General features: G+C 43.8%; 1 protein-coding gene across 1 annotated transcript in view; it reads left to right on the forward strand.

Moving 5' to 3' along the window:
• Positions 1 to 895: 895 nt before the first annotated feature.
• Positions 896 to 27,641, forward strand: part of PINX1 (PIN2 (TERF1) interacting telomerase inhibitor 1) — a 62,128-nt gene continuing 35,382 nt past the window's right edge. The window contains exons 1-6 of the mRNA XM_064448270.1: positions 896 to 970; positions 6,588 to 6,697; positions 8,998 to 9,090; positions 9,822 to 9,900; positions 13,501 to 13,593; positions 16,214 to 16,290. Coding sequence (XP_064304340.1) covers positions 952 to 970; positions 6,588 to 6,697; positions 8,998 to 9,090; positions 9,822 to 9,900; positions 13,501 to 13,593; positions 16,214 to 16,290 — 471 coding nt within the window. The 5' untranslated portion in view covers positions 896 to 951. The remainder of the gene's footprint in view (positions 971 to 6,587; positions 6,698 to 8,997; positions 9,091 to 9,821; positions 9,901 to 13,500; positions 13,594 to 16,213; positions 16,291 to 27,641) is intronic.

A 27,641-nucleotide genomic window follows, 5' to 3' on the forward strand; every position in this document is an offset into this window, starting at 1 on the left:
GGGACGCTGGAAAAGTCCTTCACTAGTTTAAGCGCTTCTTAGCAACAACTAAAACATCGGTGTCTTATCAAGGCAGTATTCAGCACAAACCCAAACGCAGCCCCACACTAGCTACTACAAAGAAAATTAACTCTATCCCAGCTCAAACCAGGACAAGGCTTCAAGCCGCTGCTGTCGGACATCTTTACCTAGTTATTCCAAAGGCTGTCCCGGGACACGACCATGACAAATTCAGCTGCACCACAAGAGGCCAGGCAGGGGCACATTGCACCAGGCATGTGCGGTCCCCCCGCCGCCCTTCCCTCCCACCACAGGAGCGGCTTTGGCAAAGTTCAGGGATATTTATTCCCCCCAAGGATTCACACTGCCCGTGCCCAGTTATTTTTAACCACACACCCCGAGGCGACGGCGAGCACATCCCATCCCCCGCCAAAGAACCCCCTCACACCGGGCTCCGCCCGCGGAGACCGTGAAGCGTCCCGACCCCCGCCTGTGGGACCGGTTAAACACCCCAAGGGACCCCACCAACCCCCACCAGCTGTAGTCGGGGCTGTAGCGGCTTTATGGGCTGGAAGAGCGCCGGGGCAGCCCCAAGCACAGCCACGCAGCCCGGGGCACAGCCTGCCCTCTGCTGCGGAGGCAGAGCCCGCCAACACCGTTCGCTATCTTCGGCTGCCCGCTATAGTGCCTGTCCACTATCCGCCGGAAAACGCATGTGAATAGAGAGTATGCAACTCGACACGGCTTTTGAGATCTTTAGTAGAATTTTAACTGGCTTACACCCTCTGTTTCCACTCGTATGGCCGCTGCGCTCACTTGCTTCAAGACTTTTAATCAGGCATCTATGGAACCGCCTTTTTTCTGCGTCCGAAGTCACAAAAGTCCCCCCATGGAGGTGACGCACGGAGGCACTTCCTCGCCGCGCGCCGCGGAGGGAGGGAGGCCCCCAAGATGGCGATGCTGGCGGAGCGTGAGTGCTGTTACCAGCGGAGAGGCGGCGTGGCAGGGGGCAATGGCCGGGGAGCGGAGCGGAGCGCGGACCGGAGCGGGGGGCGATGGCCGGGGAGCGGGGTGGGGGCCCGAGGAAGGGCCGTTATCCTGGGGCCCGAGCCGCGCCGGTGGTGGGTTTTAGGTATTAGATTTGAGGTTTAGCAAGGCCGAGTGTCGGGTCCTGCTCTTGGGTCAGAATAGCCCCGTGCAACGCTCCAGGCTTGGGGCAGAGGGGCTGGAAAGTGCCCGGCGGAGAAGGCCCTGGGGGTGCTGGCTGACTGCTGACAGCAGTGTGCCCAGGTGGCCAAGAAGGCCACCAGCACCCGGGCTTGTGTCAGCACTGGTGTGGCCAGCAGGAGCCGGGCAGGGATGGGGCCCCTTTGCTCGGCCCTGGGGAGGCCCCACCTCGAATGCTGGGCTCAGGTTTGGGCCCCTCGGGACAAGAAGGGCCTGGAGGGGCTGGAGCGTGTCCAGAGAAGGGCAGCGGGGCTGGGGCAGGGTCTGGAGCACAAGTGTGCTGGGGGGCGGCTGAGGGGGCTGGGGGGGTTTAGCCTGGAGAAGAGGGGGCTGAGGGGAGCCCTTCTCGCTCTCTGCAGCTGCCTGAGAGGGGCTGGAGTGAGGGGGGGGTTGGTCTCTGCTCCCAGGTCACCAGTGACAGGACGAGAGGAACCGGCCCCAGGCTGCGTCAGGGGAGGTTTAGGTTGGATATGAGGGAAAATGCCTTCCCTGCCAGAGCGGTCAGGCCCTGGCACAGGCTGCCCAGAGAGGTGGGGGAGTCACCGTCCCTGGGGAGGTTCAAACACCGTGCAGATGTGGCACTTGGGGACACGGTTTAGGGGTTACCTGGGGGTCTGGGGGTGTTGGGTTGGGAGTTGGACTTGATGATCCTAGAGGTCTTTTCCAACTTCAATGATTCTGTGATTGGAGGACAAATACTCTGAAGTCTTGGGGCCAGTGCTGTGCTGGGGTGCCAGCTGCTGTGTGGCAGGCTGGCAGGACTCAGCGGAGCTGTGTTTATGTAGGTACTGGTCTTTTGATCACACCCAGATGCAGCATTTGAGCTTAGCTTGCCCACTCGTCTGCAGGGAGCTTTGGACATCAGCTATATTCTGGTTTGGTAAAGGTGAGAGTGGGATATAAGGGGTTGTAGGCGAGTGCTTCAGGAAAGGCAAGTAAATCCACTGAACTCATGGGAAGACTTGGGGTAAGACCGTGTGGTTGTCCTATTCCTTTTGTGTAAGGGTGTTGCTGAGTGAATAATTTTTGAAGGTTTTAGTGTATGTAGCCTGATAATTTTGCTTAACTTTTTCCTGGTATTGGAATCAAACTGAGCTTCACTCTTATCTCTGAAGTGACTGAGGACTTAGGCTCCCCGTATCTAAAAGAATTGATTAAAACATTGGATGAATATTCTGACTGATAACTGTTTCTCAGGTAAAGCTCTTCAGATCAGCAAAGAGAACTCTCTTGGGGCTGAGCAAAGTGGGAACTAAAAACTTCTGTTGCCTTCTCTTCCGCATTAAACATGCATTCCTGTAAAGTAGCCTTTTCTAGTAAATGTAAAATTCTGTATGAGTAGAAAGGTTAAACTTCTCAACAGTAGATTTTTATGCAGCAGGACAGATATATTTCTGTCTGAGTATTGTTAGTGTCCTTAGGTGGTTTTGGTAAGCTTACTGGTGTCAGAACGTCCTTAACGTGAGAGCGCAGGGTCTGATGAATTTGTTTGCTTGACTGCAGGAAAGATGGACTTAATTATAATGACTAATTAGAAAATACTGTTTCCAGTGGAAAATACAAGTGTGAATTGAGGAAAACAATTTTGCATTTACAAATGTAATTTTTTAATTATTTTAGATGTAAACTTTGTTGGTACCATTTTTCAGAATTTGTTAATTATTTTAATTCGACACGTCACATTTCAGTAACGCGATGTTGTGTTAAGTTCACTTCTGTATGTAGGGAATTCTGAAATCAATTGCCTTAAAAAAACTAATCCAGTTGCTGGGTGTGACCTTTGCAGAGTTGTGTGCCTTTGTTCATCACCTTCAGCTGCAGTTAAAACTGTGAAGCTGTGTTACACACATGCATTGTTGTTTGCAGTTCTGGATCAAGTTGTGGTGCTTTAATTAATATTCTTCCTAAAAAAAAAAAAGTTTGGAGGGGTTAATTTGCTGTACTACAGCTGTGAAAGCAGATGTGTTTCAGGGACTTGAAATAACTTCTCAGTGGTAGCCAATGACAGGACAAGAAGCAGCGAGTGCAAATTGAAACACAAGAAAATCCTTCTTTTTTTACTGTGAGGGTGGCCAAATGCTGGAACAAATTGTTCGGAGAGGCTGTGGAGTATCAGTCTGTGGAGGTGTTCAAAACCAGACAGGACACGGTGCTGGATGACCTGCTTAAGCAGGGGGTTGAAGCAGATGATCTCAAGAGGTCCCTCCAGCTTCTGTGATGCTGTGAACTGAGCTGAGAAAAGTCAAACTCAGTCATCCTGTGCTTGTGTAGTGTGAATTTAAATAACATATCAATTGCAGAAATGGACAAAGAGTTAGCTTTTATTTTTCACTTATTTTTTAACTCTTTTTAACTTTTAATAAACTTTGATTAACTGTCTCCTACTGGTGTTTATCAGGAAAAAAATGTGTGTGTCAATGATGGGTTTCATAGCATGGATTAAAAATGAAATCCCTTCTGTGGGCAGTATATTTTTTTCCATTCCATTTCCATTGGAGAAATTTAACCTGTTTTTCTTCTGTGTTATCACCATGTATGGACTCACAGCAGGGGTTTGGGTGGGAACTGATAGGAACTTTCAGAAATGATCGTTAAACACGTGCTCCAGGCACAGAGCTAGTCTTGGTGAAAGGGTTTAGTAACTGATCTTTTCCAAATCATAGGGTATCCAAGTGAAGTGTCTAAAGAAATTACGCTTTTCTCCACTGGATGGTGCTGCGTGCCCAGAGTTGCGTTACTGTCTTGCATCATTTTATGAGCAGCCCAGAAGATTGGTGTTCACTTCTGAGCTGAATTTTTTAGCTGGAACATAGTATGTTGTTTCCTTTCTCACTCCTAAGACATCAGTGAACAAACATTCCTGATAAATCGTTGACTAAACAGTCTTTTTTTGTTGCTTGTTGGGAAGGAGAGATGATTTTGTGGTTGCTGTGTGTGGCATGAAGTTGTTCCTGTCTTTCTTAGATACTCGTCTAAAGATGTAAGCAAGTTTCTTTATTTTCCTGCGTCTAGCTTACCATATTTGAAAATAAGAGTGTGTTAACCTGGCAGCAATGTGAGGATTAATCTCATAACAGGAGTTATGAGGTTTGAAATACTTGGATTAAAAGAGCTGGAAAAGGGAAGGTCTCATAAAATTTCATGCTCGAGAAATCTCCGTATTAGGTGCCCTTGTATTTTGTTACCAAGGTCCTCCTGGGAGCAAAACATCTTAGGGCTTCTCTACAGAGAGATATTCAGGAAAATTAATACAAATTAACTTTTAAAGTGGATTAGTTGAACTACATCAAACAACTCAATTTGGAAGTTAATTTAAATTCACACATTCTGTTGACATGGATTACCTCTACTGCGTCGACAAATCCTTAGATACATACGGCAGCTTTACAACTGTAAGAATTGCACTGAATTTCATTTCTTGGGATTTGCAAAGTCACCACCTGGGGAACTAGTTACAGAGACCATAACAGAATATGGGCATACTTAAAATGTTTTTATAGTTACATTTTTTTTAAAAAAAAGGCATTGAACAATTTGTTTTTGGTGGCTGAGTGAGGGAAAGTTGATGTTAATTGAGAGATTTTTAAACAAAGGGATAAATTGAGAAATAGGATTGAAAAGGAGGGCTGCTGCTCGGCTGGGCAGCGTAACCTCTATTAACTTGCTTCTTTTTATTGTCCTTTATGTTGGTTGTTTCACTGTCAGCTACAGACAAAAGCAACAGCCAAGGCGTTCCCTGTTTTTATAGGACTTAGCTTTTGCTGCCAGCTCGATAGCTTTTTAATTCATTCCCCACCACAAACGACTGGCAATCTGGATCCTTAAAGATCATTTGCATCTTGGGTAAGGGAAGATGGCAAAGCACGTTGATTGTCCCCAATTCCTAGGTCAGTGTTTCAAACAGCGCAATAAATGAGTGAGCCGTGTCGCTAAGGGAGCCAGAGTTTTTGTTCTCAGTGGGGCAGCAGGGAACCCTGATTTGCTTGGGCGCGTTAAAATCACAGTCCACAGTGGCACTTTAACACCTTTTGTTAGCAGCACTGGCACGGCTTGTAGTAGATGCTTCTCTGAAGGCTGCCTGTTGGAAAGAAGTTGTTGTTTTCCTGTAGAGAAGTGAGCCAAGCGAGTCCTGTGTGGATTCCTCTCACAATACTCAGTCATTTCACCTACTGTAAAATCTTCTTTATGGGCTGTTTTATGAAATTCTCTATCAGACTATTACTTTTTGTGGGGCTGCCATGCAGCACCTATTTTGAGCTTCAAAGCTTAGGACGCACATTAAAAAGAACCAACCAACCAACCGTCATGCATTCTGACAGTATTAGTTCTTCTTTAAGAATGGAACAGAACTGGGCAAAAAATGAGTCAAACATCCCTGTAATATTCTGTCCCTCTGGCCCAAATCCTAAGTGTTGCATTTTAGGGAAGGATGATTTCCTGGTTATGTTGAAAGCGCCTCCGTGGACTTGGCTTCTCCCTGACTTTGTACGGCCTTGGGTTAATTGGTCATTTTTGATCCACTGTTTCCCATCGTGTTTAATGAAGTTTGTAATCTTCCTGTCTCCCATTCTTTGCTTGTCTTGTTTATTTAGGTTGTCTTCCTGCGTATGTTTAGGTGCACATTTAAAGCGACTGGTTAACCGTGCTAGCTTTTCTTCCTTGATTTCAATGAAGCTGTTCCTGATGAGAGAGGCGAGCGCACGCATGTGGGCCTGGGGGACTGTAGTTTCTTTAGTCGTCTGCATAGGACAAAGGAGCCTTGATTCTTGTTTGGATCTCTTCACACCTGCAATAATTTCCGCTGACTCTTCAGTTTCCGAATAAACCATTTTGTGGCAAATCCAAAAAGCTGAAATCCCACTGGTTTGTGTTCTGTGATTCAGTTTCTCTGGTCGCTTATGTTTGATTTTTGACTTGGCTTTTGTTATGAAGGCAAATATTAATTCTATGTTCTGGTGAAAAGGAAGACTGGCCAGTGGATATTGTCCAGAACTGGGAAAGCCAGCACTTGAAGTCTCATCCCCTGTAGACTTCATGTGGAAGCCAGATGTAAAACGAAGTTGGAATAAAGAAGGGATTTAGGCCTGTACACCTAAATGGTAGCCCTTAAAGCCTTTCCTGAATTGCAGCCCATCCTTAGGGATGACAACTTCTGTTGCAATTTTAGTTTGGCATTCTTCACGCAATTATTAAATGGTTATTTTTTTTCAATATAAGGTTTGGTAAAATTAACCCCCCCAAATGTATTTAGTCTGGCATAAGTTCTGGGTTTTTTTTCTCAGTGAAGAGATTTTTTCAAATCGATTAAATGCTGTGGAAATGTAAATAGAGCCTGTTTGAATTTTTCCTTCCTGCTCTAGCCCGTAGAAGGCAGAAGTGGTCTGTGGATCCACGAAATAGCGCTTGGAGTAAAGATGAATCTAAATTTGGCCAGAAGATGCTGGAAAAGATGGGCTGGTCCAAAGGAAAGGTATGATCTAAAGGAGAGTTGTCTAGTGAAGGGTGGAAGGCTACTGGGGACTCTTAATCTCAGTGTTTAAAACTGCCATGTTCTTTCTGTTTGATTTATTCTCTTAAGCACACAGAGAATTTGAGCAATGTTACATTTTTATGGTTTGTTACAAAGGTGCTTGCTTGTGCCTGTCTTGCTTTCCAGTTTTTCTCTCCTCTCTTTGACAAGGTAATGTCCCCAGGTATGAGCAGGAGTTGGCGCATTAAATCAGGTGATGGTTAAAGGCTTTAAGTTGCCTTTATGTCCTCAGTTCTCTCTCTGGCTTTTGGTACTGCTTAAAGCAACTCCAGGACCTGCTTTAATCTTTTACCTGTTTTTAAAGGGTACTTCTCATCTGTTCCTTGAATGGCCAAAATGCAGCGTTATGCGAGCTGTATTCCTTCCTGGCTCCAGCCTGTACCTGTGTGGGGTGAACTGGCTCCTTTCTGGTGCTAGGAATAATCTCTAGGTCAGTGCAGAGAGCTGCAGACATCTCAAACGCCTCTTAAAAGCAGTTTAACTTCCACAAAGGTACCTCAGCAGAGCTGAGATTTGGGCCTGCATGTCAGCGTGTTTAATGTAACGAATGCATGCAAACTCCCCACAATATTTATTTAATTCTGCTCCTGGATGTCCTCTCCTAGCCTGTTTTGTAAGAGGATTAAAATTAGGACCATTCTCAATTCTGTGAATGTATTAAAACTTAGAAAAACAAGCCTACTGGTGGATTTCTCAGCGTAGCCTGCTGCTGCCTCAGTTGGCTTACAGCTAGCACGGATAAATCTGGCTTCTATCTACCTCTAATTTCACGAACAAGCAGTGGTACCTGATTCAAAGGCTGCTGAAGTCAAGGAATTGGCATTGGTTTCACTAGGCTTTAGACCAGGCTGTTAAAGGGTGTGGAGCTTGACTGCCGTCTTTTTGTGCAAAGGTGTTTTATGTGTCTAAGGTTGAAATAGATATTTAAACCAGAGTAGAAAAAATGCTGTTAAATGTTCTGGTTGTATTTTAGGCAGCCAGCTTCACTGACCATGGATAACACCTTTGCCATTATGAACACTTCGTGTCAGGGTGTGAAAGGAAGGCTTCGTATTGTTTTCTGTCTGTCACCCGCCCCCTGCTCCCCCCCCCCCCCCATTATCTTCACAACATTTCCTACTTGAGCGACCCAGTCTTCCTTTACAACAGTTATAGTTGTACGAGAAGGATTTACTTCTCCGCTCTGCTCCAAACTGAGACAAATGGAACCTTACCTTGACCAAATTAATGGGCAAAAGCCCATCTGCGCAGTGAAATTAAGCTGCTGTTATTAGTTGTATTGGAATTGGCTCGCGGAAGGATGTGTAGCCAAGTGTCCTGCTTGCGTCCATACTTTTTGCTTAGCAGAAGTTTCAAGGTAAATTTTCCACCCCACTGACCAAATAAACTCTACTGGGTTTGTAATAGCAATAGCCTTTTTCAGATATGGCTCATTGCTTCAAATATTAGATGTGCCCAGGATCTATCCACAGGGCTTGTCTCTGCTACTCCACCACTTACACGTTTTTTATAGCCATACCCTTACTGATGATTTGTTACTGGTGATGGATTAGGGAAGAAGTGGATAGGTACCAGGAATAAAGTTCTAAACCACACGCTTTGTCATTCCCCCCACCCCCCGATCGTACAATTAAGAAAGATAATACTGGGCCTAAAGATTGCTTCCCAGATGATGGTCTTTAGGATAGACAAACCCAATGTTTGCTCCAGTATCTTCATCACATTATGAGTGTGAATGAGATGGAAGAAGTTCTTAAGGTCCTGCTAGCTCCAGCCTGATCCTCACCCCCTCCACTTCCCTCCCATATAGCTTTGTTCTGTCCGGTACATTCTATGTGGCGTCTGTCTTACAGCCATCGCGCAGCTGCTTTCCCAATGACGGAGGTATTTTTGGTGAGAGGCATGTTCTTTTTATGTAGTGTCTTGTTTTAAAATTGTAAACACTTTGGACTTGCCTAGGAATGTCAGGTGGCTTCCTGATTAATCACCCAACTACTTAATGTTGTTGCTATTTTAGTGTTTATAATACTTCGCTGGAGGCTTAAGTAGTAAATTAAAAAAAACCTTAATATCTCATGTGTGCTAATGCCTGTGAATGAATTCACTTACAGGCAAGCAAATAAATATTAAGTTGTGGTTTCTTGCTGTATTTCATTGCGAACTGTGTTACAGTACAAAAGCTCTAGCTGCTTAGTCACTGCTGCAAAATCCTTACATTTTCACCCTTAAATCCTCATTAGGGTCTTGGGGCTCAGGAGCAAGGAAATACAGAACATATCAAGGTTCAGGTGAAAAACAACATGCTGGGGTTAGGAGCAACCATCAATTACGAGGTGAGCACTAGACCCAGGTAAGGAAATGGCTTCCATTTCAGCTAAGGCACAATCTTTGTAACGGGATGTTAGTGAAATCTGTTGTCGCGTCTGGTGGCGGCATGTAACTATGTGGATGTTTCTGCAGAAACTCTTGACCTGGGGTTCAGTTCTGCTTTGCTGGATGTTTCAGGTGTAAGTACCTGCTTGGAAAGGTTACAGTGAATTCTGGGAGCAGGCTGTTCAGAGATTTTATTGTTTTCAAGCAAATCACTGAAATACTTGCTTTCTCACTATATCTTCTGCCCAGCTTAGCTGTATGCCTTCTGTCCCTCTTCCTGATACAGTCACCTTTCTGACTGGAGTTCAGGTACGTAGGCAGAGCAAAATGTGATTCTAAAGGTGCTTGTCTCATAATCAACATCTTTGTTGCTGGAAAAAATCACACTAGTATTTCCTGCCTACTTCTGAAAACATCTTACGCAGACAGGGGACACGCAGAGCCAACAGCAGCTCAGTATTGTTTCAGGGCTTACAAACACAACCCTTATCATTTCTGCACTTTGGAGTGACTGTAGCGAAGCTGTTAGCATTGCCACCTGCGGAGCTTCTGAGGGTCCCTTCCACCAACAGGGATTGAGTAAATACAATTAGGTTTCTTCTTAGAGTGCAGAGTCTTAGTATCTGTTTTAGCAAAACTTCTGTTTGTTCTGAAAATGTTTGCCTTGTATTCATGTGGGTGATATTTACAGGACAACTGGATTGCTCATCAGGATGACTTCAACCAGCTTCTGGCTGAACTGAATGATTGCCACGGACAGGGTGAAACAGGTAGGTTCATGCTTTTCTCAATCAGATGCTGGAAGCTTAGCAGAGTTTCCATTCTTTGTCTTAAAAGGCTAGCTGAGGCCCAGTCTTTTGGGCTGCTAATAGTCTCCTTGCTGATGTTGACAACTCCCCCTTCTTCCCCTTCTCCCCTGAAATCAGTGGGAGCCAAAGGACACGTTGCCGTCCCATGACCATGTTAAAGTTTGCCTGGATGTGTAGATCTCATTGGAAGGGCTTTGCTCTCAGTCAGGCCTCTATTAAAGGCTTTTTGTTGGGGAAAGCAAACATAAGATTTTGAACGTGTTTATTTTATCCAGGACCACAGCATGGGGGACCTTTTGCTGGGGTGTGCTACAGCAGTGCTTGTATATAAAGCAACCAGAGCCAGTATGAAGGTTCACAACAGAATCGCTCACCATTGCAATACGTTTGCCATCCTTTTACTAATGAACTGTCACACCTGGCTTCCATGCTCTGGTGGTTTCTTAAATACCTACTTTTCCTGTCCTCAGAGAGCTGCTTCTTAGCTTTTGACTCAGAGTTATGCATCTCTGTTTTGAGTGGGGTATACTGTGATTTTTGTAGCCCTGATGTAGAGCACACAAGTGGGGAAACTCTACAACTTTCCCAAAAGGGCTATTTATAAGTCTTTTAGTTTTTAAAAGCTTTGTACAGTTTGACCTTGGTTTGTAAAAATGAAGTTACGCAAAACTGGTGGGTGTGAGCTTACAGAAAGAATTGTACATATCAGGTGGCTTATTTACCGTCTTTCCTTTAGTTAGACTAGTTTAAACTCTGACCATATATCTAAACAACTCTCTGTGGGGTGTTGTTAAACCAACGGCTTCTGATAGGACACGGCAATCCTGTGCTGCTAGTGGCAGAATTGCCAGCTTAATGAATTTAGGAACTCATTCATTCTTAACATTTGAGCACGGAAGGTTTTCTAGGAGAGGAAAGATAGAAAGAGGAGGAAAATCAGTTAGCAAGAAGGATCAAATTTGGTTTCTAGTCTTAGAGAACTAGGATTAAAATTCTGAACCTGATGCAGTGTAAGTTATCCATGTGCGTTGGAGCCCTGATCATGGTTTGAGGCCACACAGTGCTAGGTGCTCTAGTTAAAGTCCTCAAGAGGTAGAACAGCATATCGTAGGGAAATTCCACAAGTTCCTTTCTACTTTTATAACTAAATCCTACCCAAGTTCCAACTTGAGCCATGGGAAGATCAGTTAGGTGTAACTGGTGGGAAACCTGCAAGCTGGTGAGCAGAGAGCTGAAATGACTTGCCCAAGGACACAGTGAGTCAGCACAGAGGCAGGTTCATTGAGCAAGGCTGTCTTGTTCCTAAATCTGTGCAGTATTCCCTAGGTCATCTGTACTTATGCAAAGTGGCCCCTGAAAACCGTATTTCTCCCTGTTCTACTCAGTTATTTTCCCTTGATCTTTTCAGGAGCTGGGACAGGAGTTTTCAATCACTGAGGATAAATTTGGGTGCACGTTGAAAATTCCCGGTCAGAATCACGTTTGGTGATTTGCAGGCTGCAAGCATTGCTCTGAAACTTGGGGTTTTTTTGGCAATTGTTTAAACTGGCAAAACTCATCCAGATAACTCTGCCTGCAGCTGTGCTGCAGAATCAAATGTTACATTATTGGCCATCATCCAGTTCCAAATTGCATTAAAAGTCAGCTGAAAAACTTCATTGTTCTTAAATAACTGGTGTAGCTGCCAGAGCTGGATTGCAATTAGAGATCGGGAAGGAAGGGCCCCGTGGTGGTTAGTATGCCAACATTCAAATACCCTTGATGTACATGGCTTTAGCTTTCTTTTTCTTTTTCCTAGCTGAGCACCTAGAGAGAAGTTTTGATTCCTGGCTTTTTTGCTGGGATGATGACTGTGTCCCTTTCCGGTCATAAAGTGGGGCAACAACATGCTGGCCGTGTCTGTAAGGTGCTTTGGAATATTCATCTGTATCAGATTTGCTATGGAAATGACACATGGCTTTATTGCCATGACTAAATTGCCTTATAAAGCACATTAATATTCCTGCAGTGCTAGCTCAGTTTGTCAGGGGATTTACCAGTCACTAGAAGACACAGGGATGTACCTACCTGTCAAATGCAAATACCAGCACGTTTCAGTAGTGAAATTCCTCCTTGAAGGCACAAGGCGGTGCTGCTGCCCCTTTTGCTGTAAGTATAATGTGGAGGAGGAAGCCCTGTGGGAATCCTTTGCTGTGTAACGTTCCCTTTGGTACAAGTGGATCCGAGAGCAGGCCCAAAGAACCTCATCTCTGGTCAGGATATTTTAGCTGTGATGCTTATTTTTCTCGTAGACCCTTTTTATTGAAGATTTTCAAGATGAGTGCAAACTCTGTCTAAAACTGGGTTTGCTAGACCTTCCTCTTCGCATTAGGGCTTGGTGTGTTGGTGGAAGAGATCTCAGACCGCTTTCTGGTAGTCAGCTCTCCCACTGCAGGCTGTGGATTTCATTTTTAGGTCAGTGACTCTATCATCAGGTGTCTCTACCTGTCACACAGTGAAGTGCTGTAATTCCAGTGTCAGAAGAGGTTGGTCTGCAGAGCTTTCAGGGGTGGGATCATATGAAAAATGTGACTCAACTTGGCCCTTAGGGTATGGGTTGAGTTCCCTACCCATCCCAGTTGCCACTGGGAGGCAAAAAAAAATCTCACCAGAGTAGCCTTTTCCAGAGTTGCACCACAGGATTCTCTGCTCTGTCTATTTCTTTTCAGGACAGGACCAATAAAGTAGTTATTAACCAGGCAGCAGGTTACCTCCTTCTAAGAATTTATCTTAAATTGACAGGCTCTGTGGGTGCAAAGAGTACCTCTGTACCAGTAAAATAACCTGCTACAGCAAGGGAACTTGATATCTCTGCTGTTAAATAGTTAGACTAATCCTTCACGGGGTTTGACCTACACAAGCTAACATTCTTCCAAACAACTCCTGACTGAATCTGGGACTTAACCAACCCCAGAGACCATTCGCAGTGGACAGTTTAGATGCAGCCCCTCTTCTGGAAGCCAGGAAAATTAAATAATATGGATGTGGCAATTTGTTCTAGCTGGCCTCAGGGACAGAAAAGCTCTGCCACCGTTTAATTTCCTTACACAGATGTATCAGACTATGTCCAGATTGAGGCACTTTGTGTAGTGTTAGAAGCAGAAAGCCCGTCTGTGTGATATTTTTTTTCCCCCTTTTTCTCCCTACCCAGTCAGGTTCAGTATTTGACTCTGGCACCAGAGATATTTTGTAACGATCAGCAAAATAAACCCTGACCTGTTATTCTTTTCTTACCATAGAAATAGTGTTAAATTAGACTTTGCCTTTGACCTGAAGTACCTGTGTCTGCCTTTTCAAATTACGTTAGGTTGGAAATGGGAAGGGAAGGGGATGTGGCAAAAAAAAAAAATCAAGCAGGAACATGTCTCGGACAAAACTCCTCATGTTTCCTTCAGTAATACATGGTGACATGTTGTTGAGCCTTGGTTTTCAGAGAGAAAGTTAAATACACTGATGTTTGAATTTGGTGGTTAGAGTGTCTCTAATAGGATTGGAACTGGTTTGGGTTTTATTTTTTTTTAGAGTCCTCAGTGGATAATCAGAAGAAGACGTTCAGTCTCGAAGAAAAATCCAAATCTTCCAAGAAACGTGTCCATTATATGAAGTTTGCAAAAGGTAAGAGGAGTTATGTTGTTTCATAAGCTCTAGCCAAGATTAGGGAAAAAAAAAAAAAATGCGTCAAGGTGATCTGTTGCCTTCTGGGGTCTAAATTTGGCAAGTAAAGTCTTGGTTTAGAAATACCCCCTGCAGCTACTTACTTAAAGCTATAATACGCTGCTCCTCTTTATTTTGACAATTTTGGATGGCTTTAGGCTGATATTGTTGAATAAAACAACTTCTGCCTGAAGGAGCCATCAGCTGAATAAAGGAACAGCAAATATTCTGAGTGATCTGTGCGTGGGCAGGGGACGGGAGGGGGAGGCAAAGGTGGTAACAGACTTACTTGGGCATCTGCACCGCACTATCCTCTGCAATCTCCAGTAACCCCTGCTAAGAGATCATGTGGATAAGATCAGTGATCAGATTAAACCTGAATGCAGGAAGAGGAAAGCCCTCTTACATCTATCAGATGCTTTATTGGATAAATTAGGACAGCGGTTGGTGGCCACAAAAACTCATATCAAGAACTCATGGAGTTTAGTAATTTCTTTCATAGAGCGATGACTTTATTTCAGCCATCCCTGCTTTTGGCTCTTGACCAATGTTTGATCCCTTGCTCTGTTTCTGTGTTGGTTGCGTTCCCCTTTCACACACACATGCGCACCTGGTGTGGGTAGATGTACGTGTTCCAGTGCGTGGATAGGATCGGTTTCCACACATGGCTAATTTATTGCACTTAAAGGTCTGTGTTTTCTGATAACAAATTCTTCTGCTAAAACAGAAGTAATTGATACCCGAATAGAGACCACGTTCTGATATTGGGGGTTGGGTTTTTGATTAAATAATTCAGCCTAGAAGTCAAACCTGTTAACATGACCCTGCCACTTTGCAACGTTAAACAATTAAATTGGTTCAGGGCTTGCAAGTACAGAGGCCATGGCCTGTTTGAGGCAGTAGCAAAGAGGATTTATTTCGACTTGGATTTAGCCTTTTACTAAATATAGAGGAAAAAATAAGTGTCTCTCGAGCATTTGAAATATGGAGAAAGGATTTTGTATTAACAATATCCCTTATTTTTTTGGCTGCAGTGTTTCTATAAGGTAGGCCCCCGTTTGATTGTATCCTCTGTGGTCTAAAACAGGGAAACTGTCTTTTTTCACGGAAAAAGGAAAAGTTATTTGCAGAAGGCTAATGTCGTTACGGCCCTTGTTGTTCAAGTCCGATCCTGCTTCCTTTTAGACTAAACAAGAAGAGCTCACACAAAAGCGGGAGAAGGGAGCAGCAACGATAGAAAACACAGCTTCCATTCCCGTTGCTATTTTGTAGCCTCACTGCTGGAGGAGCATAGGCACCACACGTAGCCCTAGCAGTCACGCTTGGATCTGGGAAACAGGCACCAATACGAGATTAAGACAGTGATTTCAATTGCTTGTCTAGTAGCTGTTCCACTGTGACGCTGCGAAAGATTTGGACTGCTGGCTAAGTTGGTTTTCTATTAGAGGATATAAAAAGAGGGGGGATACATCTGCGTGGAGAGGGGAAGGCAGGGAAAGAAAGTGTAGGGCAAGAGGAGGAGCAGCAGGAACGTGAGTCTTGTGTTCCAAGCCTTGGCCAAGATAAAGCTGAAAACAGCCACCAGTGTCATCCGGCTTGGTTGGGAAAGAGCATCTAGAGAGAGACCAGAAAGGTGGCTCTCCGCTAGGTTGATGTGCCTGCCTACCCTCTGTGGGCAGTTAAGGATCCCGAGAAGAAGAAACAGGTGGAATCATCATATTTTTTCTCTTTTATGTCCAAGTGCTTAGTTTCATTTTGAGGCCAGTGACTTTGGAATCGGACAGTCAAGTGAATTTTCTGAGACAGGCTGTGGACAATTCATAAAGGCTTCTGCTCTGTGGAATTGGCTAAACTTTTGCTGGTATCTCAGACTATCACATCACACCCTTTTTCTTCCCACTCCCTGCTCCATGTCTGATACTCAGCTAGCCACACAGCAGTCAGGTGGGAATAGTGGTCCTGCTGGAACTTAGAGAAATCTTTGCTTCACCCTTGAAATTGTTATAAGTTGCAATAATCCGGTGTGTGCAGAGATGGAGGTTTTGGTTTTCGGAAGCAATTTCATGAATCAAAGAAAAGCCCCCACTGAGTAGAGATGGATTTTTATTTTTACACTATGTAGAGGAGCTATAACTCCCTAACTGTCAGAGACGGGGAATTCTCATGAGAATCCCAAGATGTGCAGTTTCTCCTTGAACTTTTCTTGTGTGTAGGAGGTTACGACTCTTCTTTCCCTTTAGCGTAGTGCAGGCTGCTTCCCTCCTTTTGCCATGACAACTGCAGCGTCAGGTGGGGGGAAACAAGCTGCTGTTATGTGTTTACCCTGTGGGCACGCACCAGCAGGCTGTGGTTGTCTCCTCACCACCTTTTCCCTCTACACACACACATTTCTTACCGGGTGTGGGAGCCACGGTCAGCCTTCATTTAGTGTCTTCAGCGTTCTCCTGATTTTTTTTTTTTTCTCTCCCACCAAAACCAATTTCTCTACCTCCATGGGTCACGGTTTGTGTTATCAAAATGTACCTGTCATCACCAGATGTGAAGATTGTGGTGTTTTTTTTCCTTCCCTTACCCCTTTCAGGTAAGGATCTCTCTTCGCGCAGTGAACATGATCTGTCCTGCATATTTGGGAAGCGACAGAAGAGTATGAAGACACAGGTAAACAAGAAGCTTCGCCTTTCTCTTGTTTACTTGCGTATTTTCCCTTATAACAAAATCATATTTAAATCTCTTTCTGCTAATGAGGTTACCACATGCCCGTCAAAAGCAAGGGGTCTTCTGCTTGTGAAATTACTGTTCTTTCTCCGTGAAGGCTGCAGGTGGAGGGCTGTGCTCTGAACTGTTACAAAATAAGCGTGAATATAGTACATACTTCTATGAATTATTGTGATGTAACTTCTTTGGAGTTAGGTTTCTTCATTATTCTAACTTTACACTTGTTACGTAATATACATCGCAAAATAGATCAATTTTGGTTTGTCTGAAAGTTGCATAAATATCCAGAATAAAATTTGATGTTCAGCAGCATCTGGCTGACCTCAGCAAACTGCAATTATCTTCACAGTAATTGGGAAAGGTCAAGCAGCTGCAAAGTCTTGCTCATCTTTGAATAAAGGACTCAAAGATGGCTTGAACACTGGTAAATATTTAATGAGAAGACTTTTCTCTAACTTTGTTTAATGAGATCAAGGTTAGTAATAGCATTTATTTTATTTTATTTTTGTATTCATTAGCATTTTGCACTGGCAGAGGAGAGGCCTGCTATATCAGTATCTAAAATAACACTCTTGCACTGTGACTAATGTATCCAGAAGAATCCTTTGAAAAAGATAACATCTAGAAAAGCATGAATGAATACATAGCAAGAATTGCCCTGTTGGTTCAAAGGCCTCTGAAGTCCCTTGTATTTAGAGGGAAAGATTGGACCTAAAACTGAATGGAAATTTCTGAAATACCCTGTTTGTGTTTGACACCTTGCTCGTTGTGCGGTACCCTTGAAAATTGTTCTGCAGCATTGCTGTAGGCCACTGAACTTTGGGAGGAGAGGAATAGGGGGAAGAACATGCTGAGAGATCCTGGATAGTAGTGACAGTAATACAAGGTTTGTAGCTGTGTAAATGCTAGGCGGAATGACAGGGGAGCTTGTGAAGAGCAAATAGCGATCTGCTGGGGAATCTTCACTGGAAAAAACCTCTGACTATAAAATAAAAAATACTTCAGTGGGGTGTCTGAATTGAACAGTTTGAAGGATTTGGTCTTGCCATTGTCCCATGTGTTAGAATTTCTGTGAATGTGCTGTAGATTTTGAAGTTATTGGTAGGACAGAGGAAAATATACAGTCTATTTTCTGAGTACTGTTCTCTAAACTACAAAAATACGGTTACAGTTAATTAAACTGGGAGGTTAGAAGAAATTTAAACAAATTAAGAATTGTCCTGTCTTGTCTGCCACTGTGGAAAACAGTATGAACCTTTGTTACAAGTCACATGGTTTGGCTTGAAAGGTAAGAGCTTGGGAGGAGGCCATCAGCCACAACAGAACCCGTCTTAACTTACTACTGTCTTGAAATAAGCCTTTGGGGACTTCAAGTCCGTCAGAGCTATTGGAGCTCTCAGATGCTGTAGGTAAACTTGTACCATCGGAGCCCCCTTGATTAACACTTCTGATCACCTCAATATGCCATGGATAACTCCCTTGCTGTCAGGGCAATATGAAGCAAGGCAAACTGGAAATTAATGCAAATCAACAGTGCTGTGCTTACGGGATTAGATTTTGTCCACCCATGAGTTGTTCCAGATAGTTGGTCTTGTTTTCTCTGCCCATCCAGTATCTTTTGAGACTAAAAATAAGTTTGGAAGGTGCTGTTGTTACTTCTGGGACTTAATCCTGCAGAGCATTTGTTCTTTTGTTGATAGGCACTGCAGATCACGTGCATTTATGGCTGCTTGCGAAGGGTGTATGAGTTTGTGCATGCTTTTTCTAATTCCTTGACCGATGCAGTGGTTGGCTGATAGCTACTGTTCAGATTTCCCTTTTCCCCTCGCTGAACACTAAGCTAATGGTTTAGGGTTCTGGCAAAAAGTCACAGGACTGTTCCCTGTTAAGCACCCAGATTTCCACATGCAGATACAGGCAGGAGGTAATGTAATTTGGAGCTGCATTGTCGTCTTCTGGCTACCATCTGCTGTTAAGCAGCCACAGGGAGAGAAAGCCAGAGGCAGCACAATTGCCTCCCTTCCCCCCGCCCCCCCTTTTCTTCATGGATCAGAGATCTGTGGAGTTTGCACAGAACAAAAATGCATTGCTCAGGCCCTCCAGCTCTGAGCAATTTCATTTCGTTGCACCCATGAACTCCCATGATCCCTTTCCATCATGTTCCAGAGCCTGGTCCTTAAGGCAGCACAGATGGATCTGCTCTGTGAGGATTTGCAGTACTGTCCTCTGTGTGCGTTTGCATTCCGTTCTGAACTCCCTAGGCTCCGGGCATTTCCATGATGTAGCAGAGCACACACTACAGGAGCAGGAAAGTGCTGTCACTCTCCTGGAAGTGAGTTGTTCGTATCTGTTCCTCTGTAGAGATAATGTGGGAAGAGTCCTGGTGTCCGTCAGAGCCCTGGGGTATGCCTTCAGGCTGTGGTAGGCTGCAGCCCCTTTTAATTGCAGCTCCTGCAATCATCAGTAATGGTTGTACTCTGCTGTCCCTGCTCAGAGTAGGTGAGGATAGCTTCCTTACTTACAGAGGTGTCAGAACTGCTGCTATCAATTAATCTGATGGCAGGCGCCCAGTTGTAGTTGCAACTGGGATGGTGCAAGGACCTGGAATGTGTTGATCCTGTAGCTTGAGGTCCCCTCTTTAAGGCTCCTTCCGAGGTCCCCTCTTTAAGGCTCCTTCCGAGGTCCCCTCTTTAAGGCTCCTTCCGAGGTCCCTTCTTTTTTCAGGGAGGGAGTTTGAGAAGCATTCAGTACAAATTTGATTTGGATTGAATGACCTGTCCTCAGCTCGCAGTAGAGTTGTCATCTTTTGACCAAGATACTCCGCATAATTGTTTCCTATATTTCCAGTTGTTTCAGTCCAGGATCAGAGCCATCTTGGGTATAACTTCATGGAAAGGTGCAGGAACTGCTTTTCATAGAATCACAGAATTACTGAGATTGGAGGAGACCTTAGGAGGTCTACAGATCAACCGCCCTGCTCAAAGCAGCGCCAGCTATGACAAGTTGCTCAGGACCTTGTCCAACTGAGTTTTTGAGTATCTCCCTCCCTTAAAGCCTCCAATTTAAGCCTGTGACAAAATTCAGTGGATGGATGAGAAAGAACACTTAAGGAGCGGAAGATGGGAACGTTTCGGAGTCACAAAACGCTTATGCTGGAAACAGACTCAGTTGGGTGATCATTTGCAGTTCTGTAGGCATCAGAGACACGGTGGAAGGCATGGAAATGTTTGAGTAGGTACACCATTGATGGCATTATGGCCAGGTTTTTCATCTGTGTGAGATGAGGAGCTTCTGTTATTCCTAAAAGCTGTGGTATCCACGGCCTTTGAGCTCTTCTGTTTCTAAAATGGCTTAACGTGCAGTAGATGCTGGCAGCGGTATTTATTATATTGATGCGCATCATCACTGTGGTAGTAGGCCTGGCTGGTCGGTTGGCATTACACCAAACTGTTCTTAAAGATTAGGAAAAGGTGGGGGGGAAACCACGAAACCCAGGAAACTCCATCTGTGCTTATGGTCAAAAGGAAACTAGTGGAAAAGCTCAAGGCTAAGTGACATGGTCTCTGGACCAGCAAGATAATCCTGGCTCTTCTGAAGTGCTTGTCAAAAATCTGTCACCCCTGAACTGCTGCTGGGATAAGCGGTGTCTCAGCAAATCAGGTATGTCCCAGAGACACTGTTCCAGTTAGTTGTGTTCAGTCTTTTCTAGTATAGTCATTAGCAATCATTTTATGATCTTGACCTGTGGAGTAGTCTTTGGCAGAAGATGTTTTGTGCTAGCTTAGTCCGAGCTGTCTAAACTGTAGATGTTAACCGTACATCTCAGGCTAACTTTCTAACTGCCTCAGTAGCCTAGGACTGGTCTGGCTGATGGATCTTTTCTCTCGTTTCCCACTGACACTACTACAGTAAGTGGGGATGTTGAAATTTGGATTATCTGCCTTATCAAAGGAAGAGGGAGTTGGCTAGAGGATTGTAAAGATTGCAAAAGAGTGGAATTGCAAAGGATATGGAAGGAAATGCTGTTTGCCACTAAGGGTCAAAAGGAGTTTCTCTAGAAGTAATAAGACCAAGATACTAGTTTAAGCTATTGTTGTGATGGTTCTGGGATATGTGTTACTAATCATAGGCACTTGCAACCTTTAATTCTCCTGAATGTTAAACATAACAGTATTTTAAAAATTATTTTTGATAAATCTTGTGTCCAGCTAAAACCTCCTTAATAAACAATGCAGGGACCTTTGTTTGAAAAAAAAAAAAAAGAAACAAAAAAACCCCCAAGAATTCAAAAAAACGGGGGGAAGAAAACAATGGCTGGGCTTTGGAGTGGACCTAAATTGAAAACGTCTGCAGTTTTTCCCAGGGAGAGTAAGTGATCGAAAATATTGAATTGTAATTATGATGCTCTCTGGAGACCTGCAGTGAGGACCTGTTTTGCAGGGTAAGATCTGCCAGACTTTTTTTGCCCCCACTTTCCCTCTGATTTTCTCACTTGCTCAGAAACACTGGGAGCTGGGGAGACAGAAAAACAAATTCCATTAGTTCCTATCTGGTTGAACTTCCTGGAACCCCCACTATTTTTTTTGCTTCTCAGAATTTCCTTCCTCCATCCAGCTGTGTTTCCTGATGAAGCCTTATCACTGGAGAAAATGCTCCTGAGTGAGACTGAGGATTTGGGAATGAGTTACAGACAGTCCCAATTTGGTTGCTGCACAACATGATTCTGGCACTGATTTCGCTTTGGGGGCTGGGGGAGTAGTTCTGATTTGCTGGCGCATTTGTAATAACTCGGTTTGAGATGCAGAGAAAACCTAATATTTTGCATCCATCTCGCTTCCGTGGCTCAGGTCATTTGATGAGTAATCTGCTTCCTCCAAGTTTTTGTAACTTGGATCTAAACCTGCGTAAGTTCCCTTAAACCACCTAATCCAAGTAGCCCGAAAGTCTCGAGCTTGTGGTGATTTCTTCAGTGTTAGTCATTAGAAATGTAACTATCCGCCCTGTTGCTTTTTCACATATTTTTTTTTTTTTTTAAATCAGGAAATTGTCTTCTGACACATTTTGCAGAACTTCCTCAACTGACTTACATTTCCCAGCACTTATCAGAAAAGCATGTTGGCTAATCTTAAGGGACATAACTGAAAATCCATTAAAGTCTGGCTCTGCCATGGGCTCGCTGAAGCTATGGGTAAACTGATGTAATTCCCTTCACCTCAACCTTCTCTCTGTAAAATACCAGTCGCGATATTGGTGTTTGCAGGTTTCACAATTGTGACTTTCAGGCAAGTTGCAAGTTTAGTCTGGGTTATTTTTTTAACCTGTGACAGAAGTCTCTGTTGCAGAGGTAGCGTATAAATTAATATTCTTTTCCCTTTTTTCAAAACTGCTGGGGAACAAAAAACTGCAGAAGAGAAAAAATTAGTTAAAAATTAACTTTGGTTTTTCACCGTTCTGCTTTGGAGACCATAGCTAGCATGAGGTATTTGGGACTGAGAAGCAGAACAGAAAAAGGACATCAAAAACCTGGAGAGAGTCCAAAAGGGTTTAGTAAAATGGGCGACGGGGTTAGAGGGCATGTCCTAGAAGGAGAGAGTGGAGGAACTGGATATGTTCATCTCAGAAAAGAGGCAGAAAAAGATGACCTCTCCGCCTATAAATATCTGGGGGTCAGGGGAGGGAGGAACAGAGGAAGGGAAGGGATAGTAATCAGGGTAGGCAAAAGCCAAGTATGGTACTGGGGGTGAGAACTTCAATCAGAAAAAGGAAGACACAGGCTTACTCTTCAGCAGGCTTCCTTGCAGTGATGTCAGCGGGGCAGTGGAAGAGTCTCCTAAGGGAAATCCCAGCTCCTTAGTAAGTGACGCCAAGCAAAAAAACCCCCACAATTTAACACTTTTGGACCCGTTGGAATGGGCAATGATGAATTGGTTTCAGTAAAACATCTCCCAACAAGTCATTCTGTGAGCAGCTCCAGTACTGAAGCTCGGTTTCCTGTGGTTATGTTGTGCTTGGATCCTGCGTGACTAAAGGAGATGAGCTCATGTTGAAATCCCTGTCCATGTGCATGCTGATCTGTTGGCCGCCTCTGCCCAGCTGCCCGTTTTCATGAAATATTTTAGAGTCTTAACGCCTTTGAAATCTCTAAGCTTCTGTTAGGTTGGATTAAAAAGTTGCTGGAGAGAAAGGAGTGCGTGATGTGCACAAATGTCTGGGCAGAATGATTATGGAAACTTTGCTTCCTTAAGAAATCAGAGTAAAAATGTAATTGCTGTCAGTGTGTTCCGGAGGAAGACAGTAGGAAAACACCGAGATAGTGTCTTTAACATATTTCCTTCTTTCTTATTGTACATTTATTGTCAGAGAGAATAATTGTGTTTTTTGAGGCACCAAGTATCTTGTGCCTAGGTATTATAATTATTCCTAGGCTACGGAGTTTATCAGATTTGGGGTTAAAGCTTAGAACTGCCCAGCGCATATTCCTCTATATGACTCGACCATTTCAGCACAGAAGTAATGTGTTCTGTGTCTTTCAGAAGAGTGAATATAACATTTTACCAAGAAGCAAGGCAAATGAAAACATGGGTAAAAAAGGTGGGATTTAATCCCACCCAGTTTTATTGGTAGAAGACCTAGGTGTCTTCTCCAGACCCCCTTCATAGTGATGAGGCACAGGTCCCCAAAGAGATGCGTTCGCTGTCTCCGAAGATGGTAAAGGTGTGTGAAGCCAGACCCTTCCTAGAGATACACGCCTCTTTCCTCACTGATCGTAGGGGCATCTGACAGTGAGGTGCATCCTATCCACAGAGTTATATCCTGAGTATATTCTGCTTCCGTGCAGAAGCTGAATGTGCTCGTGTAAGCGTGTGATCACTGCTCAACCCTCTTGACCTACTCGGCTCTTGTGAAGGCAGCATTTTTTACATTTATTTTTTTTACATGTTGGTTAGTGGGAAGGGGCTGGTGACCCAGTGGCAGGGTCTGCAAGGCAATATAATGGTGCTTTTACACATTTGGAATTTATCCGCAGGAACCTGCCTCTGATTAGAAAGGTTTCTGTCAGTCTCTAGTTCACTGCGACTTTGAGCAGCAGGGCTTACTCACTACAGATTATTAGACCTGTGATCTAGGAAATGGTAACACTCAGCTCATAGTTCTCCTTGCCTTGGATGGGAGCTCACCTTGTTCTGCAGCATCGGTATTGGAGGATATCATTAGGTTTGTGTGCTCACCTGTTCTGGTTTTTCTTTCTGACCTTTTGAATTAAATATATTAAAATTGCCATTAGTAGAGGCTTTTTACTACTTCTGTAATACTGCAGTTACTTCTTTTGCCTCTCCAGCTTTGCTCTGCGGCATACCATGGACTCTAACAGCCAGAGGGATTATTTCCTTTAAAAAAAAAAAATAAAAAAAAAAGAAAGAAACTCCTCAAAACCAGGTTCTGGCAGCAGTTAGCAGCACCAGGCCTTTGCCCGGGCTTGAGGAGCAGCCAGTGCGGGTCGGTGGGACGAGCTCACAAGGAGGACAGCATGACAATGCAGCTGAAGGGCTACACGCATCTTCAGTGTACACGAGTGGCACAGGTAGAGCAAATCCGGCAGCACAGACTAGCATCTACTTTAGTAGATCTAAAATCCTGTTTCTCTGAGCCTGGTAACTTGTAAGACCGTATATAGCGAGTCCAAAAAATAATGAATTGGGCTCAAGGTGTTAATTTGGGCCATATTTTTAATACTTCCCCATGCAGATAAGATTGTTCCAGGAGCACCGGTAAAAATCACTTTACCCAGCATGGTGTCCTAGTAGTGCTTTTGATAAAAGGAGGAAGAGCAAAGTATTGATGTTTTGTTGCCTATTCTATAAGCACCTTGTTAATCATCTGAGGATAAATTATTGCTCTTTGAGGTATCAGCAGAGAGAGGGAGAGGAAGAGACATCTCCTGATGTGGAAGAAATGGTGCTTTTTCTTCTGTCTTCATTGGAGAAGAGTCTTGCCTCTAGCATTAGTTCCTTGGGGGGGTTGTTAGGGACAGAAGCAAAACTGGAGGGAGCTTTTTTGATTTATCTTCTCTCCTTCCCTTTTGGTCACTTCGATAGGCTTAAAGAGCCGAGTTGGCTTTAATGTGTTACCATTAGAGACCATGCATTAGCTGGAATAAACCATCATGCCTCACAGTGAAAAATATCCCTTGATTGGCTAATTAATCAGTCAAAGGGGAATGACATGGCCCTCGGCTTGAGGGACTCTGCTGCACAGGTAAACAGGTCATTGATAAATGGTTTACCCACAAATTCATATATCAAGAAAACTTAGTCATTTTTTAACTACACTTTGTGTGAAAGCTGCACTGCATTTTTGGAGGTGTATTTTTGCTGCCCTTGCTTTTTGCATTGTGGGAACGTTTAGGTTGGGAAAGTTTTCAAGAGGAAAAGCCCAAACAGAACTTCATTACTACTGCAATTCTTCTGTTTTCTGAATTGCAAAAAAAACCCCAAAACTCTCAAGGGTGGGGTTTTTTTTTTTTCCCCCCCAAAGGGGAGGGAAGAACAAAAATCACTGTCATGGCTTTGTATTGAGATTGAGTGGGTCTCTAATCAGAACGGCTCACAGCTTTTTGTCATGTAAATATACTGAGACTGTTCAGTGGGTTGTATCCAGTCCTCAGGCACCGCGTGAACAAAGCTGACATCCATAAATGGGTCTAATGAAATAACTGGGGAAAACATACGAAGCGAGATGCAGGTCTGTGTTGGTAAAAGACTTCATCTTACCTGATTCAGTTAGTATTGAATTTTGGCATCGATGTGCTGAATTTTGTCATCTGTGTAACATCTTGGCCTGAAAAGATGGTTCCCCAGGGGGATTCTTCACTAAGAGTTGGAAAAAAAAAAAGGGGGGTGGAGGGAATCCAGCTTTAAAAAAAAGTGATCTGGAACCACTCTTATGGGTGGGATGTATAAATAGCGTTAAAGCAATGTAACCATGTAGGGAACCGTAAAACAATGATGCTTGGCATAGCTGCTTACATGGGTGCACAAACCAAACCTGAATCGTGCTTTTTTCTTTTTTTTTTTGTTTTTTTTTTTTTTCTTAACTGTGTGTACACTGTGAGAAAGTAACATGCCAGTACCTAAGAATACAGGCTCAGGTACTAGAGAACGAAGTTAACTTTATTTTTGTCATATGTAATCCTTTCCTCCCAAACAGTTTTCGTCATGGGCCTGTGCTTTTATAGGATAGCTTTGTTTGGTTTTTCCTTTAAAAAATATTTGTGTGATCAAAGAGCTTTCTTAAAAAAAAAATAAAAAATTCCACTGCAGTAGTTCAAAACAAGGAAAAGTACATTTTTGATCCGATCATAACAGGATTTGTGTATGGAAGTGTGAACGAAGCAGGTGGCTTCCTGTTGATTTTTAAAGCCAGGTGGGCAAGTTCTTGACAACAAGTTGATCTCTCAGGCTGCTACCTGCCCTGCTTTCCCTGGTGCAAGAGCGTACTGCGTGCTCTTTCCTTCTGCCGGTGTGGCACGGAGCCAAGGTGATGGTCCTTTGCACAAAGGAGCTTATTCCTCTGTGTGCGAGGAGTACGGGTAGCGTGAGACGGCATTTGGGATCGGTATGTTGTGGGAATAATGCTGCTGGGGGAATGGGAGGAAAAAAGCAGCATGCATTCTCTCTCAGAAATCAGGGAATAGGGTGAATTTTATTTCCCTCTAAGGCAGCTGCTGGATCCACTCAAATAGCCTGCAGAAGGACTGGATGTTTGTAGCACAGTCTTATTTTTGCTGACTTAGTTAAAGGGTGTCTACCCTTTCTCCAAGGGTGTCTTCTGATTTTTGGCTTATCAAACTGGTTATGAAACTGCTGGTTGGTTCAGATGGGTTAAGCAAACCAGAACTTGGACCAAATAAGTGATTCATCCTGAGGAAGTGCTTAAAATCAAAGAAACAAGATTTTCTACTTCCAATCCAGTATTTTGACTTCTCAACTGACCTGTTCTTTCTTCAGCTGTGAGCATTTGCTTTTTTTCCTCCCCGATCAGGAGGAATATCTAGTGCTGGAGGGTGACTTAATGGTAAATTTCCCCATCAGGGTAACGTTGACAGTGTATGAGGTGTTCCCTCCTCTCTCTGACCTCACTTCAGCTGCCTGACATGTTTGAAAAGTTTGTCAATTTGAAGTTAATTTGGGTTCATTTGAGTTTTCTCAAAGTAATAAGACACAGTCAAGAAATCCATTGTCTGTGGTTTTTCCTTACATCTACAGCCTCACTCTGCAAACTGTCATCAATCTCAGTGTGTTTCCTTTGAATAACTGTAGTGTTGCCCCGTGCGTGTATGTGTGTATATGTATATATATTGTGTGTGTATATATATATATAGGCAAATGTGACCCGCTGACTAAAGTCACTAATTTGACTGTCTGCTAATAACTGCATGTATTCCTTTGTTAAGAAAAGAGGAAGATTATGATGGGAGAGAATGGTTGTGCAGTGGGATATAGCAGGTACCTTCCACGCTGTTTGCTTAGCATCATCTTTAAAATGAGATGTCGGTCGCCCGTATCTGGGTGGTGATGGCTTGCTCTTCTCCGTCACAGAATGCTTTTGGCGAAGGACCTCAGATCTGGTGTTAAGCATGAATATTGTTCAATTTTGATGGCTAAGCCAGATTGTCTGCTGCTGAGAGGAGAAGGCAAGGAAGCAAGTGTCTAACAGCTGAAGTAAGCAACAGAAAAGGCAATGGAGGGGGGAGCCCAAGCAAACCTGAGTTCTGCCGAGTTGGAAGGTGTTTGGGTAGCGTGCTGTGCGGATTCTGAAATTTCCATGCGCGTAACGCTGGATTAAGGGATGTGACGTCTGTCTGCTGTGCGTAGTTCGTTCTTTCTCTCCTTGGGGGAAATTGGTTGTGCATTCAAGTGTTTTGATTTGGCAGACTCTCAGTAATATGAACCCAGTGGGTATTAGTGAAGACAAGTTGAAGTGTGCTCTGGCTTTGGAGCAGAAGATGATGCTGTCTATGATAATTAATTTCTGTGGAAGTTTGTTGTAGTCTGTGACGGACCTCCAGAAGGTTCTGCACAGATGAGTTTTAACCTGCTGGTAGAAAATGCTCGTGTCCCTCAGGATCCAGAATCACCAGGGCTCTTTTGGTGACCAGTTCGCGCTTACCTCAGCTGAAGTTAAGTGCTAATACTTTGTTATATGGCCCTTACACTGAAATTAAGCTCCCATGAAAAGGACAAGACCAGGGATGACTTGACCATGGACAGCAGAGGGGACAGAGGGTGGCTTTC

Source organism: Phalacrocorax carbo, chromosome 3 (assembly GCF_963921805.1).
Source record: "Phalacrocorax carbo chromosome 3, bPhaCar2.1, whole genome shotgun sequence".
NCBI lineage: Eukaryota > Metazoa > Chordata > Aves > Suliformes > Phalacrocoracidae > Phalacrocorax > Phalacrocorax carbo.